Source organism: Canis lupus, chromosome 33, assembly GCF_048164855.1.
Source record: "Canis lupus baileyi chromosome 33, mCanLup2.hap1, whole genome shotgun sequence".
NCBI lineage: Eukaryota > Metazoa > Chordata > Mammalia > Carnivora > Canidae > Canis > Canis lupus.
In genome coordinates, this window is record NC_132870.1 from 37980354 (window position 1) to 37999104 (window position 18751).

The window sequence follows — 18751 nt, forward strand, 5'->3', positions numbered from 1 at the left end:
CTCCCCACTGAGCCCAGGGCCTGACACAGGGCTAGATCCCAGGACTCCAAGATCACAACCTGAGCCAAAAATCAAGAGTTGGAGGCTCAACCAACTGAGCCATTCAGGTGCCCTGTTACCACATTTATTATGTATTGTGTAGGCACAGTTTGCAGCTTTAAATCTTTGTCTTTCTCATTGGACACAAGTTACTTGAAGTCATGGTATAGGACTTTTGCATATTGATAGCAAAGGGCCTAGTATAGTGCCTGCCATCAAATAAGAATTTAATAAATATTTGCCAAGAAATGAGTGGTTGTATTTGGGTTTATCACCTTCATTAGATTATGACTACCTCAAGGATAAAGAAGTAGCTGACTTATAAATTCCTTGCCCATGGTGATGACTCAAATGAATATTTACTGAGTTAAATTAAGGGTTAAAATGAGTGCAAAATAATTTGTATTAACTAAGATATGAGAATACTATCACATCTTTTGCAGATTTTCATAAGGGTAGATATAACACTTTATAGGGCCTTCCAATATAGAAAGAAGGTTGTTGTATTCTTGGAATAAACTTGAGAAATTAGAAACTCATAAGTGAGGAAAATTGACCATCAAAGAGTTTGTCTTTCTGCATTTACAGAGCTGTAAATGGCAGAGCTGGGATAAAAATATAGGTCTTCTGAGCACTAATTTGACTCCTTGCCATGATATTAAAATATTTCACAGCTGACATTTCAATTTATGAGCACACTTAATACCCCCCATATCCAGGGTCATTAGGCTAATCTTATTTTTTACTATTTATTGAACACTACAAAATGGTAGCCTCCATTGTGAAAAATTTTATACATCTATCTTATACTCTGAAGAAGTTTGACTCCCCGTAAAAGGAGAAAAGAAAAAAAGCAATTCTATATGAAGTGAATCCATACCACCTCTTTTCTCTGTGATCTAAACTGGACAAAGATCTGTGCTCTGCTGCACAGATCCAGAAATAGCCCAGAGTAAGCGAGGCACAGAAAATTATGTAAGCAAATTAGTGGGATGGCAGATTCTCCAGAACTAGCTCTATGCTGAATCTATTACTGCCTACTGGTATACAGTGAATCTCTTTCCATTCCTGTGGCTTAGTGAATCTTTGGTTGAGATTGCCAGTGTATGCATGCCTCGGGCTTTTATGGAATGCCTAATATAGGGCCAGTCTTACACATCATTTAAAAACTCAGCAAATCTTTGTTTATTTTTTGGGTGAGAACTCCTTACTACATCAGTCATTAATTTGAATTTATTGGGTTACAGGGACGTTTTCCCCCCCTTGAATTCAGCACATCACTGCTCCACACGTCTACAGGTTTGAAAACCATTCTGTTTCTATTACGCATTTTGGAAGGTCAATCTAGCACAGTGAAGCAGAAGTATGTGCCAGGGGCTATAAATCATTTGATTTTGTGGTTATCCACAGCCTTGTAATCTTTTCCCCCTGCAGGTTATCTTTTTTTCTGACCAAAATGGTTTCTAAGCGGACATCTAATAATATGCTTACAACTACTTATAAGAGTTTTCACTTCAAAGATCTCAGGATGTTCAAAAATAGATGAGAATGTTTTCTTTGTCATACCTGTATTTTCAGATAGAGGCAGCATGACCCCACAGGGGATAAGGGAGCATTTAGAGTGGAATTCAAAGAAGGTCCTGGTTTCAGAGAAGAAATGCTCTGAAAAGCTTCTCATTCTTGCTGTCAAAAATATAGAGCCAAGAGTTTTGAGCTTGTAAATATACTTGTTTATATGTGATGGGTTATTGTTAATAAAATAAAATATTTTTTCCTATGACAGTGAGCATTTTTGAGTAATTTATCTCTTACTGATTGTAAAATTTAAATTCTTTTGGATGATTCTTGCTTACTATAGCCAACAATACCTAGATTTCAAGCACTATAGATAATCAATTATTTTATCCTGGTTAAATAAGAAACCTTCGTGGGAACTGGGCACAGAACCTATTTAAGGTTATTATTTGTCACAAAATAGTGTTTTCTGTGTGAATATTAGGTTGAGAGGTAAGAACTTCTTTTCTGCAATTTAGAACCAGAAATGTTAAATGACCCTTGTTAATAGACAAGTGCTTGACAGTTCATAGGGATCATCATATCAGAACAAGAACCCATCTTTCTGGAGTGTTTCTTACAAATTTTCCAAGAATTCTGTTGGGTGGTCTCTGCAACATTTCACATTTCATCTGGCTGTAGGAGTCTTGTCCATGAACAGCAATAATGTGAAGAAATGTACTGTAACATGTTCCATCCTGAAAATCCACAATTTTATTTTTAAGCCAGAACTTGCTAAAATCCCTTTTTCTAAGAGGAACTTGCTAAAATCCTTTTTCTAAGAGGAGAACTGAGTAAAAGGACATAAAAATAATTTTTAGGGAAAAGAAACCGGATAAAATGTTTTATCTCGGCACTGGAAAAAAAAAAGTTTTGAATTTTCTTGAGTTCTTTGAATTTAACTGAAAAGAAAGTCTTACTTGCCTTTAGTAATATGCTGGCAAAGCAATGTTTCAGAGGTTCCCAAAGCTGGAATCTGTGAGATTCAATAAAAGAAGAACAAGGTAGAACCTTCAAATAGTGTTACTCAGGGTAGCACATCCTAGAATTTTTGTTGCAATGCTTCACAGAAGAAATGAAAATATTTTGATTGGATTTTGGGTGAACAGATAAGCTGTTCCTGGCCAGAAACTACTGATGTGTGATCTTGGTCTACCCGGAGCCTTACCTAACTCTCCTGAGGACTGGAAAAAAAATCAATATCTCAACACACTAATAGGCCATAAGCCAGCAGGCAAAATTGATGCTAGTATTTGGCTTCAGTGGAAGTCTGTGATTTTCACTTTTTATTTTGAAATTTACATCCAGGCATAGATAAGCAAAGACTGGGGGTTTGAACCTAGTTGGAGATAATCTGCTGATGTGGGTCAAAAGTCATTCTATAGAATCAAAATAAGAAATACGGAGAAACAGCATGCAGAATAGTTGATGGTTTTCACAGTTTTAGGGTTGAGAAGTTAACAAAACTTTAAGCAAATTAAGAAATCATTTAAGCATTTAATATAGTCAACTCACAAAATCATTAACACTGTAAGATTTATAAATTGATTGTAACTGCTTTTTTTTTTTTCATTGCCCTGCATGGGGGAAGAAGAATTAAGTTTACACACGTGGAGTGAGAAGTTTTCTTAAAACTGCTTAAACCTGTTTTATTTTATTTTTTTAAAAGATTTTACCCATTTATTCATGAGACAGAGAGAGAGAGAGAGAGAGAGAGAGAGAGAGGCAGAGACACAGGCAGAGGGAGAAGCAGGCTTCATGCAGGGAGCCTGACGTGGGACTTGATCCCAGGTTTCCAGGATCAGGCCCTGTGCTGAAGGCAGGCGCTAAACCGCTGAGCCACCCTGGCTGCCCAAACCTGTTTTAAATGCTTAGTAATTTTGTAGTTGAAATCTTAATATGCTTTGTTCTGAAGGAGTTACTGAGACCCAAATGGAGATTTTTATGATTCTCAGGGATCAGTTTAGAGAAACCTCTTGGTTGCTAAGTGGATCTCTGGATGTAAAATGTAGCTGGGTTCTTTTTCACTTTCTTTCTGAGAACAAGTTACTTTAGGCATATTTGGATAAGAATGAGAAGTTAGGAATCCTCTGTTTACATGTGTGGAAAACACTCTCAAACTGCTTAGGGGACTTCTTTGGTTCACGTAATTGAAAAGTCCTTTGGGAGAACTGGCTTTAGGCATGGCTTGATAGGCTGGTGTCCATGACATGACAGGTCCAGGTCTTTGCTTGGTGTCTTTGTTCACCTCATTCCTGTGTGATCCTGAGGTATCTACCAGTTATTATAGGCTTCCCTATCTCTATTCCCTATAGTGGTAATAAAGCATATCTGTCCCAGCATTCCTGGATGGATGAAGAAATCAGATTGGATGAAGTCACATGGTCACCCCTTACCCAATCATTATGGTCAGAGAAATGGAATGTACTAATTACTTAGTCTAGTTTCAAACCCTCCTCCCCTACAATTTCCAACATGATGCCAGTGAACTGCACAAATCATCACATGGAGATGTATGACTGTTAGAATTATCTTTAAGAAGAATGGATGCTAGGGGCAATCATTACATGGTGAATTTTGGAACTAGAAGGAGACTTTAGAATCTTCAGCCAAGTGCCTTTTTGACTGATCAAACCTTACAAAACATTAATATAAAATGGTCACTTAGTCTCTGTGGGTACCACTTATGACAGTGAGCCACCATAGCCTGTTTGATTTTTGAACAGTTGTATTGGGAAAGACTTTCTTTACATTGAGCAAAAAGTTGCTTCCCCTTGTCCTTCTTTCTGTGGACCCTTGTTTTGCCATCTGTGGCCACAAAAAGTAAATTCTTCTTCCACAATGCAAGCTTTCTAGTATGTATTAAAAAGTTAAGATAGTCATCCTTATTCTTTCTGCCCCAGGCTCAACATCCCCATTCTCTCATCTGTTATTGATATTGAAAGCCTTAAAGCACTCTCACTCTTTTGGCCTCTCTTCTTTGTTTGAGTTCTGGCCGATTAATTCAAAACTCAGACACGCAGTTCCACGTACTGACATAAAGACTCCCAGTGTGGCCGTTGGAAAGTGTTTCATTACTGAAAAGGAGACTAAGTCTCTTTAAACGATTTTTTAAAAAATGATTTTATTTATTTTATTTATTTATGAGAGAAAGAGAGAGAGAGAAAGAGAGAGAGTGAGCATGGGAAGGGCAGAGGGAGTAGCAGACTCCACGCTGAGCAGGACACCTGATACCATACTGGGCTTGATCCCAGGACCCTGGGAACATGACTTGAGTCAAACGCTGACACTTAACTGACTGAGCCACCCAGGTGCCCTAAGGAGGCTAAATCTCATAAAGAATTACTTTAACAGCAGTCTATAGAAGAAGCCAGTCTCAGACTGATTAGCTAAAATAAATTATCTGCAGCTAGAATATGTGTAGAATATATGTTTGGGAACATGATTTCTCAAATCTCTAACCATTAAAACGTTGGGCTTAATTACTGATTTTTTTTGGTTGGAGGCTTGGTATTTAATTTGTAAAATATTATGAATTATTAGTATTTTAATAAGTGTCTAATATATTTAGTATATAATATCTACAATATAATACATACACTATTTTGTTTTTTAAAAATCTTTTTATTTTGTCTTATAAAAATTAACGAGAAAGTATTATATCAAGATGCTTGGTCAGATTCTGTTTGTCATGAGAGAACTCTCAGTTCTCTTCTTAATGTATATGTTCTCCAGCAGAGTGACAACCTCCCGGGATCCACAACATGAAGCACTTGAGTATTATGAAAAATATACACTGATATTAACTCTGAAAAGGACTAGTCTCCATCAGACCCAGGAGAAGTGGGAGGGGGTTAAGCATTGATTAAGGAAAGCCTCTGATGAAGTGTTGTCATGCCTCCCCCTTCATCTAGTCTGCCACCAGCTCCTAATCTACTTGTACAGTACACGGTAGGCACATTCTCTCTCTTCCAGCCTCCCTGCCACCGCTAGTCCAAGCATCTTTCCAGCCACTTGGGACTCCTGCAATGGCCTCCAGTCTGGTCTCTTCCCATCCTCCAGTCTGTTGTCCACACTGTAGCCAGAGAAATTTAAAATGCAGATAGGATCATGCCTCTCTTTATTCATAGAAAAGTCTTCAATTGCTTTTCATTGTACTTAGGATGATAGAAAATCCGTCTCAGGCCTGTGAGGCTCTGCCAACTTGTCCAAGCCCATTTCTCTTTATTCTCTTGGGTGTTCAATACAGTCCAGATATACTCATTTTCTTTTAGTTCCATTACTAAAATAAACTCGTTTCTGCCTCAGGGCCTTTGCATATGCCCTCAGTGCTGCTTGAAACACTCCCCATTGCATTGCCTGTCTACCTCCTACTAATCATTGACTCTCACCCTGGTTTTCCTTAACTCTCCATTTTTTTCCTGACAGCCCAAAGTCAGATCCTGTGTTTTATTTTCTAACTGTATCCTCTGCCTTTCCTTCAGAGCACTTATGTGTGTACTGTTGAGTTTTTGAAGTCCACCTCAGTCAGTAGACCACTCCTTGCAGGAGGAGTGGGTTGGCTCACCACTGGATCTCCAGAGTGTCATTGAGGTACATAAATTTGAATCCTTGTGCCCTCACTTGGCAGCTATATCTTAAATACTCTGCATCAGTTTCTTCACCTGTATGATAGAAAATATAGTAATATTTTTTACAGGATTACTGCAAGAATCAAATTACAAATTCCATGTAAAATGCTGTATGGAGTGCCTGGCATATAATAGGAGTTCAAACTATATTGGTTATTAGTATGATATTGCTTTGAGGATATGTTTACTTATTGTAGACAAAAGCCATGGGGAAATTATTTCAGTTCCTTGAATAATTCTAAAAAGTCTCTAGAAAAGCTATTGTTATACCAGTTAGAATAGCACTAAAAATGTCTTTAACCAGTAGCTTCACTGTTCTGCTTTTTATAATTGTCAAATATTTCAACTTAGCAAAGCTAATACATAATGTGACTTGTTTCAGAGGTTGTCTTAAAATATGTTGAGTTTTTTAATGTGCAGATTATAATATAAATACTTATTTTCAGATGCTTTGAAAAAGTAATCCACTGTTATGTTTTATTTTTCCATTGAGATTTCTTAGTTTAGCAGATTTTTTTAAAATAATTTATTTATTTATTTATTTATTTACTTATTTATTTATTTATTTGGCAAAATGTCAACCAGACTCTGTGCTGAGCTCAGAGCCCAGTGCAGGGCTCAGTGTCACGACCCTGAGATCATGACCTGAGATCATGACCTGAGCCAAAATTAAGAGTTAGACACTTAACCACCTGAGAGACCCAGGCACCCCAGTTTAGCAGGTTTCAAACACATGGCAAACTGGTTGGGCTTCTTGACATAGATGCTTTGTTTTTATAAACTTCAACTTTTGGATAATAATGGTAGTTATTTCTTTGTTCTTTCTTTCTCTTCATAATGGGATTTTCATGGAGGAGTCTTTTATACCTTTGGTACGATCTGTAGAGTAAAAATACTGCTTTGTGTAAAAGGATTATGACAGTGTATAGATTTTCACTGTCAGACACCTTCCTTTGGGTAAATATTTATATGAAATGAGGCACAGAATTTAAAATAGCTCTAAAGAAGCTGCATACTCTCCTTGACAACAACAACAACAAAAAAGTTTGTGTATTAGCAGTGGTTTAACAGTGTCTGGCATAGAGAAATAAAGACAAAAATATACTTTGGTCCTGTAATATTTATAGCATTGCCAGTTTAACCATTGTGCCCTATTTAGGAATATTTTTTGAGTGAGCTTTATTTTAATGTCCAAGAATACAGTCATAGTTGGTGGTGGGGAAGCTCAGCCTTGCAAAAGGCAACAGAATACACTTCTGTGTTCTTCCATGAAGAACAGAGAGAGAACTCATGTTATAGAAATCTTAAATTCTTGTATATCCTGACATAGAAGACATTGGTAACAATGGGACAGCCACTTGGAAATGTTGTATTATGCTTAATATGCTTTTGTAATAAACATTGTCTTCATGAGTTTATAAATGAGAAAGACAAGAAATTCCATTCTGTAATTCTGAGTAATGCATACCCACATATGGCAGCAACTTGTTTATAGGGCAGTCCCATTGTTAGAGAATGAGCTGCTCCACATAATGTGCATATTCCAGATAACTGGAAGCTCAGCTAAAATGCGTAATCGCTTTACTTCTTGACTCTTTCTAACATTTATATAACCTTTGCCTTAAAAGCAAAAAACTAAAAATAATTTCCATTGTATTATGAATCTGTCAAAAATGTACACCTATGTTCTTGACTTACTCAGTTTTACCTGTCATAATTCAACCTCCTTGGAGACTCAATGTTCGCACACGAGCATCACTTTCTGATTTATATTGTGTTAAAATTTGTGAACGTGTTGGCACTTATACCGAAGGGCACTAGACTGCCACATACAAAGCTTTTTAGCTTCTTTTCTCTCACTTTTAAGCTGTCACTTTTATTTTTTTACTTTTATTTTTTAAAGATTTTATTTATTTATTTATTTATTTATTTATTTATTTATTTGAGAAAGAGAGCACAAGCAGTGGAGAGGAGGAAGCAGGCTACCCCTGGAGTGTGACACAACCTGAGCTGAAGGGCTGACACTTAACCCACCGGAGTCACACAGGTGCTCCACTCTGCCACTTTTTTAAAAAATATTTTATTTCTTTATTCATGAGAGACACACAGAGAGAGGCAGAAACATAGGAAGAAGGAGAAGCAGGCTCCCTGTGGGGAGCCTAGTGTGGAACTTGATCCCAGGACCCTGGGATCACACCCTGAGCCAAAGGCAGATGCTCAACCACTGAGCCACCCGAACACCCTGCCAGTCTGCCACTTTGAAGTGCTCTGTCAGTGTATGTGAGTATGTAGGCTTCTAGTTCCATCTCCTCTCCGTTTTTAATCACCTATAGGTTAGAAAATGTATTAGAATTATTTCCAAAATAAGAGTAAATTGGCTTCAAGTGATTACCTAAGGACGATCCCATGCATCAAGCATGAGAACTTAGTTTTCTTCTTTTATTCAACAAAGACAAATTGAATGCCTACTCTGTGTCATTATTGGCCTGGGGACATGATGGTGAGAACGGTCTCTGCCATCAGGGAGACGTGCATCTGCCGAGACCTACACTGTAACTGAGGAGGGACCCTTATGCCTACCTGGGTTGAGTCAGAGGAAGCACCACAAAAGAGGCAATGCTTGAAGGTGAGTTTTCAATGAAGAATCTTGACAGAATAGTTTTTCAGATGAATAAGTTAGTGATGATGGGGTGAAGATGGAAGATTGAGAATTCCAGGCAAAAGTTTGCTCTCCTGCTTCTCCGATCATTCTATCTCAGTCTCCCCTGATGGTTCTTCTTCTTCCTGTTGGTTAATGTGGATATTTTTCTGGCTTCCAACTGAACTCTTCTTTCTTTCAGCTCACGCTTCCTGCATCATTCATAGCTGCCACTTCTATTTCTTAGAGATGACTTTCAGTTGTTCAGATATGAATTTTAAATGTTCTATCTCTAGAGCATCATCTCTCCTATCTTTCCAGACCTCCCCCAAATCTGATTCTCCCCTTGGGTTCTTTATCTCAGTGAAACAGAGTAGGCATTCAATTTGTCTTTGTTGAATAAAAGAAGAAAACTAAGTTCTCATGCTTGATGCATGGGATCGTCCTTAGGTAATCACTTGAAGCCAATTTACTCTTATTTTGGAAATAATTCTAATACATTTTCTAACCTATAGGTGATTAAAAACGGAGAGGAGATGGAACTAGAAGCATACATACTCACATACACTGACAGAGCACTTCAAAGTGGCAGACTGGCAGGGTGTCCGGGTGGCTCAGTGGTTGAGCATCTGCCTTAGCCAGAAAACTTGACTTCCTCCTCTTCCTTTCTTTCAGTTCAGCAGCGCTGCTCAGTTCTTCATCTTGAACATCTTTTTATAAACTCTTGTTCATTCCCAGTCACCAATTTCATTGAGGACACTATCAATATTTTCCTACATTGCTTTAAAAACCTACTAACTTTCCCCACTAAGACCTGTTCCCCCACAATGCAGCCAAATGGATCTCCCTAATAAAACAGATAAAATCCTGTTATTCATGTGATTTAAGTATTTATTGATTTCTAGCGCCTTCAGGATGAACCACTGAGTGGATCTGCCTTTCTACTCTCCTGCTATACGTTGTCACTCATGGCCCTTTATACATTGTTTTCTCTTCTCATGAAATGTATTCCCCGTGTATTCACCTAAGTCTAATCCTTCCTCAGGGAAGCTTTTCTGGTCCCCTTGACTGGAGTAGGATACCCTTTCTCTGTGCTGTCTCCGTTATTGTTCCTGTGGGGTTTTAATTTTTAGAGGTGACTGGGTGGCACCATGGAGAGGCTAATGCCATTAAAAGAAGATTCTTATTTCTTACATTTCCAGGGAGGAAGGGACATGCCACAACATGCGTAGCCACATGGGGAAGCACTCTTATTGGTCAGGATGCAAAAAACACTGAGGAGCAGGCATAGGTCACAGCCTTCTTTGTGTTTTGCTTGGAAAAAAACATGCAAAAGGTTTAGGATTGCAAGATAGCAAGATTAGGCCAGCAGACCAAACAGTTTAGGATTGGTTAGTTTGAATTATTCCAGTGGGTTTTGGGGCATAAGGGTTGTCCTCATTTTCTGATTGATTTAGGGTGGGAGAAATCTTGGCTTGTAGGGTGAGGGTTAGTTACAGGAGGTCGTTTCCAACTCAGGGTAGGTTGGCTTGCATATGAAAGGAATGCTGTCAGGCATGCTGTTGGTCATTTTAGGATTTAACTAGCTCTTGGAGGGGCAGTCTTGTCTCCAGCCAGCAAACCCCTTCCCCCACCAAAATATCAGAACATTATAAAATATAGAAAATAAAAACATGGCTAATACACTACCCTATCACCTGTTGTGGCATAGTGTGTATTTCACAATGTTATTTACATCTCCCTTACTCGCTCATTGTAGCTTTCTTGAGAGCAGGTGTCCTGTCTGACTTGTTCACCCGTGTAACAACCCTAGTGCCCAGTGTGGTGTCTCACTTGGTAGATGTTCAGTAAATATTAGTGAAATGAAAAAATGAATGGACACCTTTCTGCCTGGTGTATGTGGTTAGTGTTTCACTGGGAAAGCACAGCATTTGTTTTTCTAAGTATAGATGTTGTCATATTAATTAATTGAGTAAAATATATTTTCATTGGGTTTAAACGTGAAGGTCTTTTTCCTTACAAACTAAGTAAGGTTTAATCTGGCTCAGCATAAAGTGTATTACTTAAAATTCCATAGAAACAATAATACATCAGGCGCCTTGGGATCAAGTCTTACATCAGGCTCCCCACAGGGAGTCTGCTTGTCCCTCTGCCTATGTCTCTGTCTCTGCCTCTCTCTCTGTGTATCTCATGAATAAATAAATAAATTCTTAAAAAAAGGAAACAATATATCTTTATGTTCCTTGTGGAGCATAAAGCTGATGGCTCCCTACTAGGGGTGATTTTGCCCTAGAGGGGGACATTTGACAATGTGTGGAGATTTTTTTTTAAGATTATTTATTTATTTATTCACGGGAGGCGGAGACACAGGCAGAGGGAAAAGCAGGCTCCATGCAGGGAGCCCAATGTGGGACTCGATCCCTGCACTCCAGGATCACGCCCTGAGCCAAAGGCAGACAATCAACCACTGACCCACCCAGGCGTCCCGAGTGGAGATGTTTTTGGTTGTCACAACTAGCATCTAGTCTATAGAGGCCACAGATACTGCTAAACCTACTACGATAAACAGGATGGCCCCCACCACAAACAATGATCCAATCTAAAACGTCAGTAGTGCTAATGTTGAAAAACCTCCTTCTGTTAGAGGATGATGCGTTTGACAAGTCTACCTAAAGGGACTTCACACAACCAATCCTGTCCCCTGATTCTCCCATGAAGCAACTGCAAGTTAGTTGCCCTATATCTTAGAGGTAAATACAGCAGCCCTGAGGGGAAGAGTAATTTTTAGAGGAGGACACATAGCAAGATTCCAGTGAGGGGCTCATTTTTTGAGCGGATACCATGAAAGGAAACCTACCTAGATCGAGATGTAACACGACAACATTGAGGTCTGGGCTAAAGATGAGCGCTAAAGTCACAGGCTTTTTAGCTGATGTGACTTTAAGTTAACCCGAGTGACTTGGTGGAGAAGGAACAATCACATAGAGCTTATAACTCCAAAATTGCTCTCTTTTAAAATTGGAGTCGTCTTCTCAACACAACGTGCTGCCATTGATTGAAGCAATGCTGTCAGAGCTCATGTCAACATCAGGAGTTGAATACATTGCCCTCTAAGGCAGGAGTTTGGTTTTAGGGGAAAAAATGAAGTTATTCGGAACTGTATATGGCAAATAAGGGAAATAATCCATGTTCCTAATGCCATGTTCATAAAAATTGAGGATGGGCAGTAAATTAAATAAATCTGACTCTAAAGGCAATTTTGAAAGGAGTTTAGAAATGTCTTGAGCCAAGTCAACATTGCCGGAGTTACGTTTGCAGGAGAAATGCTCAACATTGAGATGTGAGTGTTAGCAAAGCATTACTTGGGAGTCATGTAGTTGGCAATGCCATAAACATGTGGAAGTAGCACCAAGTTTGTGTACAACCTAATTTCTGATGGAGTAATAATGCTTAGGACAGATCTTATTGTATTTTTTAATATGTTAAAGTGTAAACTGTGACACCACATTTCAATATTGGAATTCCTACTACAGGCAAGGAAGTATTTATCTTTAAGCTTTTTCCCTCCGATGTTCGCTTTACTTTGACCATCTAGGCCTGATTTAGAAAGCTTTTCCGTGTCAAATCAAGGGCATGTTTAGGGTACTTGAGGATAGATTGGTGCTGTCATGGAAGAACTATTGAAATTACAAGTCATCTCCTAGTACTGATGTGTTCCAGTTGCCTCAGACTATCCCAATTTTAAACCAAAGGTCCTGCTTCCTAGGAAACCCATAAGTCCTGGGCAAATCAAGACAGTTACCCACTCCCAGCTTTTTAGCTAACGCCTCCATTCTTTTTGGGCTATTTACAGTGAAAAAGAAACATTGACCCTTCATCGTAAACAAAGGACAGGACAGGACACATACTCTTGGGAGTAGCATAGCAACTTGACTCAAACAGCAACATATCTTAGCTGAAAGTAGGTTGGGCTAGTCACTAACTTTTATGCTGATTCAAACTTGACAATAGTTAAGTCCTACTTTATAGTGATAGCTAAGGCCATGTTTTACCAACCATAATAATAACAATTACAAGGATAGTAATACAAGTGTATAAGTTTTATCCATCCTGCTTACCATATTATTATTCTTGAGTAGAGAAATTTTGACAACTTATGTCCTTGGACAAGGAAATAATTGGCTTATTTAGGCCTTTGAAGCCTTTGTAAGTAGACCAAATAGTTATTTATGATGCCTGAAAAATAAATTATGAGGGAGTTTGAGTTAACATCAAAAACTGTACATCATCGAGGAGGGATTTAGGGCACTACAGATAAGAGAGAGAGCACTGAAGTCAGGAGGAACTGTGTTTGAGTCCTGCCTTACCATTTACTGGTGTATAAATTTGATTAATTGCTTTAAATCTCAGCTTCTTCTTTATTTTTAAGATTTTATTTATTTAACAGAGAGAGAGAGAGTGAGAGAGAGAGAGAGAGAGCACAAGCAAAGGGAGCAGGAAAGGGAGAAGCAGACTCCTTGCTGAGCAAGGAGCCCAATGTGGGGCTTGATCCCAGGACCCCGAGATCATGACCCAAGCAGAAGGTAGATGCCCAGCCCAGGCACCCCTAAACCTCAGCTTCTTCATAAAACAAGCAATAGACACAATTTAGGTACCAGTCTCCTGGAATTGCTATTTATTAAATGATAATGAATATATAATACTTAATGCTCTGTCCAGCACAGAGTAAGGATTCAAGAAATATAAGCCATTATTATTTGCCCCTACCAGAATTTTTGATAGTAGTGTATTCTGACTATATTTTAAAGCCATATTGTCCTTTAATTTCGTATTTCCTCTCCATTTCTCTTTTGCAGAAGGATCATGTTTTTAAAATATACAAAGAGCACAGAGAATTCTGACACAAGATGTTTTAGTATGTATCAATCTAGGTTCCAAAATCAGTGTAGTGTTACCAAAGGAGAATATTGATAGAAACAAATCATCCACCATAAAAATCTTTGCAATTGTCCCCAAAACAAGATGGGTTAAAGAAAAAAAAGAAATTCTAAAACTAAAACTGCACAATTAAAAAAAAAAAAGACTTGAATTAATAACATTGGAAATAGATTTGAACTACTCTCAAATATACCTTGCAATGACTTTATATATATATATCTTTAGCTTCTCTTGCAAAGTAGTTAGTATACATCGAAACATATGTTACTTGGGACAAGAAAGTAAGATGTGTTATTCATATCTATTAGCTAAAGATACTAGAAACTAAGACATGATATTCCAAGGTAGTTGCTACACAGGTTTGTTTTTGTTTGTTTTTGTTTTTGTTTTGTTTTGAGAGAGGGAGAGGGAGAGCAAGAGAGAGAGAGCGAAAGAGAGAGAGGACAGAGGGAAGGGGCAGAGGGAGAGAGATAAGCAGACTCCCCACCGAGCAGGGAGCCCCAACTCTGGGCTAGATTCCAGGACCCTGGGATCATCACCTGAGCTGAAGGCAGGCATTTAACTGACTGAGCCACCCAGGCACCCCACTACACAGGTTTTAAAAAGCAAGATGATATGCCTCAAATTCTCCTATTTAGCTATCTTCCAAAATGCCATGATAGACTGCATTGAGAATTAGAGTGTTACATAAAATGGAATCAAAATAGTCAACAATTTCTCTCTCCCAAGTTTCTTATAGCTGGTTTGAAAGCAGCTATTTGACTGAAGAGCATAACACTTTCTTAAAAAACACTGATCAGAAGATATCTGGAGAAAGCAAGATGTGTCTGTTGTCGGTCATTGTAGATAAAGGCAGTTTGAGATCATGTGGTCATCTACCAAGATAATCAGAGGCAGAGACTGAAAGAAAAGGAAAAGGGAAGGCTAGGCACACAAAGCAGCTTCCATGCAGAAAGTTCCCCACATAAAATACTGTAAGTAGATCCAGATGTATAACCCTAAAAATATGTGTTCTGCTGTTGTGTATATGGGTTTTATTTTCTGTGTGAGATCTGACATTAGAAAGAAAGATAATACATCAGGCAAAGATAACACTTTCTTGCCAAATGAGGATACAAGATGTGCTGTTCGGTAAACTCCAATGCTCTTTGGAAAACAGCTGACAGATGATTAGGAGAGGTCACTGAGTTTCTCATTCTTTTTGTGATCCAGTGTTAGAAAATTGCCAGCCAAAAAGAAGAGAATAGCTGTCAAAGGATGTTACAGTCTGGCAATCAGATCCTGACTTAGGCTCTGCCTTCCTATATGAACCCTATATATCATTGCTCACTCTCCGTTGCATTCTAACTACAAAATTAAAGTATAATCAGTTATTCCTTTTATGTTCTTTAAATTTTATTCAAATTTCTACAATACATTTTATGCCTTCATTTATGTTGTTGAAGATTGTAAAATTCTAGAAAGTTATACTAAAGTGTGTTAGTGTCATAATTTCTCTCTAATGTTGCAAATCCATTATGAAATAATTTAGCACGTTCTCTTTTCTAAATCACTTATATAAAGTATAAAGAAAATTCTATTAGTATTTCAAGAATAAAATCAATAAAATGCTTTTATCTTTCTGTAAAAATCAGAAATCCACTTAGGCTAGGACTTTTGGGTCAAGTACTTTGAGTTGATCGATTTTGTACTGAGTTGATTGTCTAGCTCTTGCATAGCTAAAAATCCTGAACAAATACCCTTCTTCATCTCTCTGTTCTATGAGGATGAAATTTTTTTTTTTTTTTTTTTTTTGCTATCTAAAACCTGGGGTTTCAGGTTTTTAAAAAAATCACATTCTTACTAGGCTTCCAGTTGGTTTAATTAATCTTTAAGCAGACTGACTTAATTCTACTAACTTCAGAGTCTCTGGCGATAAACTTCTCCATCATCTCTGTATTATCTCTTTTACAGCCAGAGGGGGAAATGGTTTACATCAGGCACTCAGGCACAACGTATATTTGAACAATAAGGTCACAAGCCGAGTTATATTACCTTTTATGGGCAATGAGACATGTAATGTGTTGCAGCCTTCTCTTTTAAGCTACATAGCAAATCTGACACAGCACTTTGTTTTTATGCCTGGATTCCCATACGATCTTCGTTTCTAAGCACGTTCACGTCAACAACCTGAGCCTTATTTAAAGCAGCATTTCCTCTTGAAGTATAGAGGAGGAAGATGGCTTTCCATTCCTCAGTCCTCCTCCGTTTGATTAAAGCCACCTGAAATAAGTTTATTGTCTCACATTCTGCTTTTTATCCTCTGTGGCCTTCTGCTCTCTCTGCCCTGTGAGAACGGAATCTGTGTTCTTTTAAGTCCCAGCCCCGAAGAAATAATCATCACACTTTTGCTTTAGGATTTATTCTTGTGTTACAGGGCAGTTTTGAACTATGTATAAAATTAAAACAACAATGAAAACAACTTAAGGGGATGGAACAGTTTAATTCTAGCATGTGGGATGTTTTAAGTTCTAGTAGGAAGTACTTCCATATTATTGTATTTATATAACTTTAGAAGGACAGTGTAGGTGGTGGAATTGGCATGATTTAAATAATACCAAGAGATGGGATACCATTATCATCGTAGTCTAAACTGCTTTTTGTTTAATGTCACTCTAGCTTTAGGTCTGACTAATGTTTGGTATTTTCAGCAAAACATAAGGAATTTTACATATCTGTAATGGTCCAAAAGGAAAGTTGTTTGACTAGTTAACCCTATAAGCAAAAAAAAAACAAAAACAAAAAAACACCTCAATTTCCCCCCTCCCTCTCTGTAGAGTTTGTTTAAAGAGAGGTTCAGAGTGGTCAGTTTAGACCTCTGTCTGGTTTAATGTAACCAATTGTGGTTTATGAAAATAGAACTTTTAAAGTCAGCTGATTGCACTAATCTATCCAGGTTGTTACGATTCTTATTTATAAGAATTAATAACAAATTAATTAAGTATAGAATAAAAATTAGTAATAGGAATGAAAAGTAAATTCTCTTGAGAAGAAAAGAAGTGGTTAGGGCGGTCCCTGGGTGGCACAGTTGGTTAAGCATCCAACTCTTGATTTAGGCCGTGGTCATGATCTCAGGGTCCAGAAGTCCAGCCTCAAGTCTGGCTCTGTACTCAGTGGGAAGTCTGCTTGTCCCTCTCCCTCTGTGCCTCCTCTCCCACCCCCCAGCTTGCTGTCTCTCTCTCTCAAATAAGTAAATAAATCTTAAAAAAAAAAAAAAAGAAAAAGAAATGATTGGGTCATAAAGTACTTGATTGCCAGGTTTTACCACAGTGATTCTCAAACTCCAGAGTGTGTTGCAGTGACCTGGAAGGCTTGTTAAACCACACTGTCCCCACACCCCCCAAATTTCTAACTCAGGAGGTATGGGGTAAGGTCTGATAATTGGCATTTCTAATGAATTCTAAGGTCTACACTTTGAAAACTACTGTTCTACCAAAATAGGCCCTCCTGGGATCAGAGGGCAAACAGTGCTCTCCTGCCAGTATTCTTAGGCCCAGGTAACATCCCTGTGCTGACCCCAAAATGAAAAAGGGGGGTTTTCTTCTTTCAATGCCATGTTCATGGAATTGTGACCATTGCTCACTTTCTCTTCTTATTCTAGAAGTATTTTCTCCACTACATCCATCTTCTGACTGTACATGGGGAATCCATACAAATATACAAGTTTTCTTTTTATTACAGCGTGAAGGACTTGATACATGGAAATTTATTTATTTATTTATTTATAAAGATTTTATTTATTTATTCATGAGAGACAGAGAAAGAGAGAGTCAGAGACACAGGCAGAAGGAGAAGCAGGCTCCATGCAGGGAGCCCAATGTCATCGGACTCGATCCTAGGACTCCAGGATCATGCCCTGGGCTGAAGGCACACTCTGAACTGCTGAGCCACCAGGCATTCTCATATGGAAATTTATAATCAAGTTAAATTGTAAACATACTATGTCATTTGGTTTGTCATTACTCCAGTTCAACGCATGGAGTAAGCACTTAGACTTGTCCTCTTTTTGAGGATCTTTTTTTATCCAACCCCCTGGAAAGTTTTAAATAACAACGCCTGGGTCCCATCTCAGACAAATGACATAAAAATCGCTCAGTGGGGACTTGGTAACTAAAAGCCTTTGGGATGGTTCTCATGTGCCGCCAGGGTTCAGAACCAGTGGCAACCCTGAACATATATCCTCACTGGTTATCAGTGGGGTGATACCCCCTCACAGGGGAGAAAATTAGTTCTTGGAGTGGGGCTAAAATATACCTTAGGTATTATAATGATTTATGGACCCCCAAAGGGTCATAGTACAACACAGGTATATAGTAGATCTGTAATACTAGCATTTCATGGGAATGGGGGCAAAATAGGAAAAAAAGATTCTTTAGGAAGTGACTATGAGAAAAGGTTGAGAAATACTGCCCTAACCCTGAAAGACTGCTGTAAGTTTTTGGTAAGGTGTCTTCCTTCTAAAATGCAACACGAGGGACGCCTGAGGGGCTCAGTGGTTGAACTAAGGGACTCAGTGGTTGAACATCTGCCTTCGGCTCAGGTCATGGTCTCAGGTCCTGGGATGGAGTCCCTCATCGGGCTCCCCATGGGAGCCTGCCTCTCCCTCTGCAGATGTCTCTGCCTTTCTGTGTCTCTCAGGAATAAATAAATTTAAGAAAAGCAACACGAAGGGTGCCTGGGTAGCTCAGTCAGTTAAGTGGCTGCTTTTGTCTCAGGTCATGATCCCAAGGTTCTGCTTCTCCATCTCTCTGCTTGTTCTCTCTCAAATAAATAAATACAAATCTTAAAAAAAACAAACAGTAAAATGCAACATGAGTCTAGTTGAGTGCTCTTGCAGACACAGTGGTAGGGAAAAAATTTATTTTAAATACTATTACATGTTGGCCATCTAGTGAGATACTTTTACATGTAT

At 38.4% G+C, this 18751-nt stretch overlaps 1 protein-coding gene across 3 annotated transcripts in view; it reads left to right on the plus strand.

Moving 5' to 3' along the window:
• Positions 1–18751, plus strand: part of SYNPO2 (synaptopodin 2) — a 181449-nt gene that overhangs the window by 48254 nt on the left and 114444 nt on the right. Inside the window, exon 1 of one of the 3 annotated variants that reach the window (XM_072810461.1) lies at positions 8753–8850. The exons of the other annotated variants lie outside the window; for them this stretch is intronic. Within the exon in view, the coding sequence (XP_072666562.1) occupies positions 8797–8850 (54 nt within the window). The 5' untranslated portion in view covers positions 8753–8796. Of the gene's footprint in view, positions 1–8752; positions 8851–18751 lie in introns of those variants that run through there. 3 annotated transcript variants of the gene reach the window in all.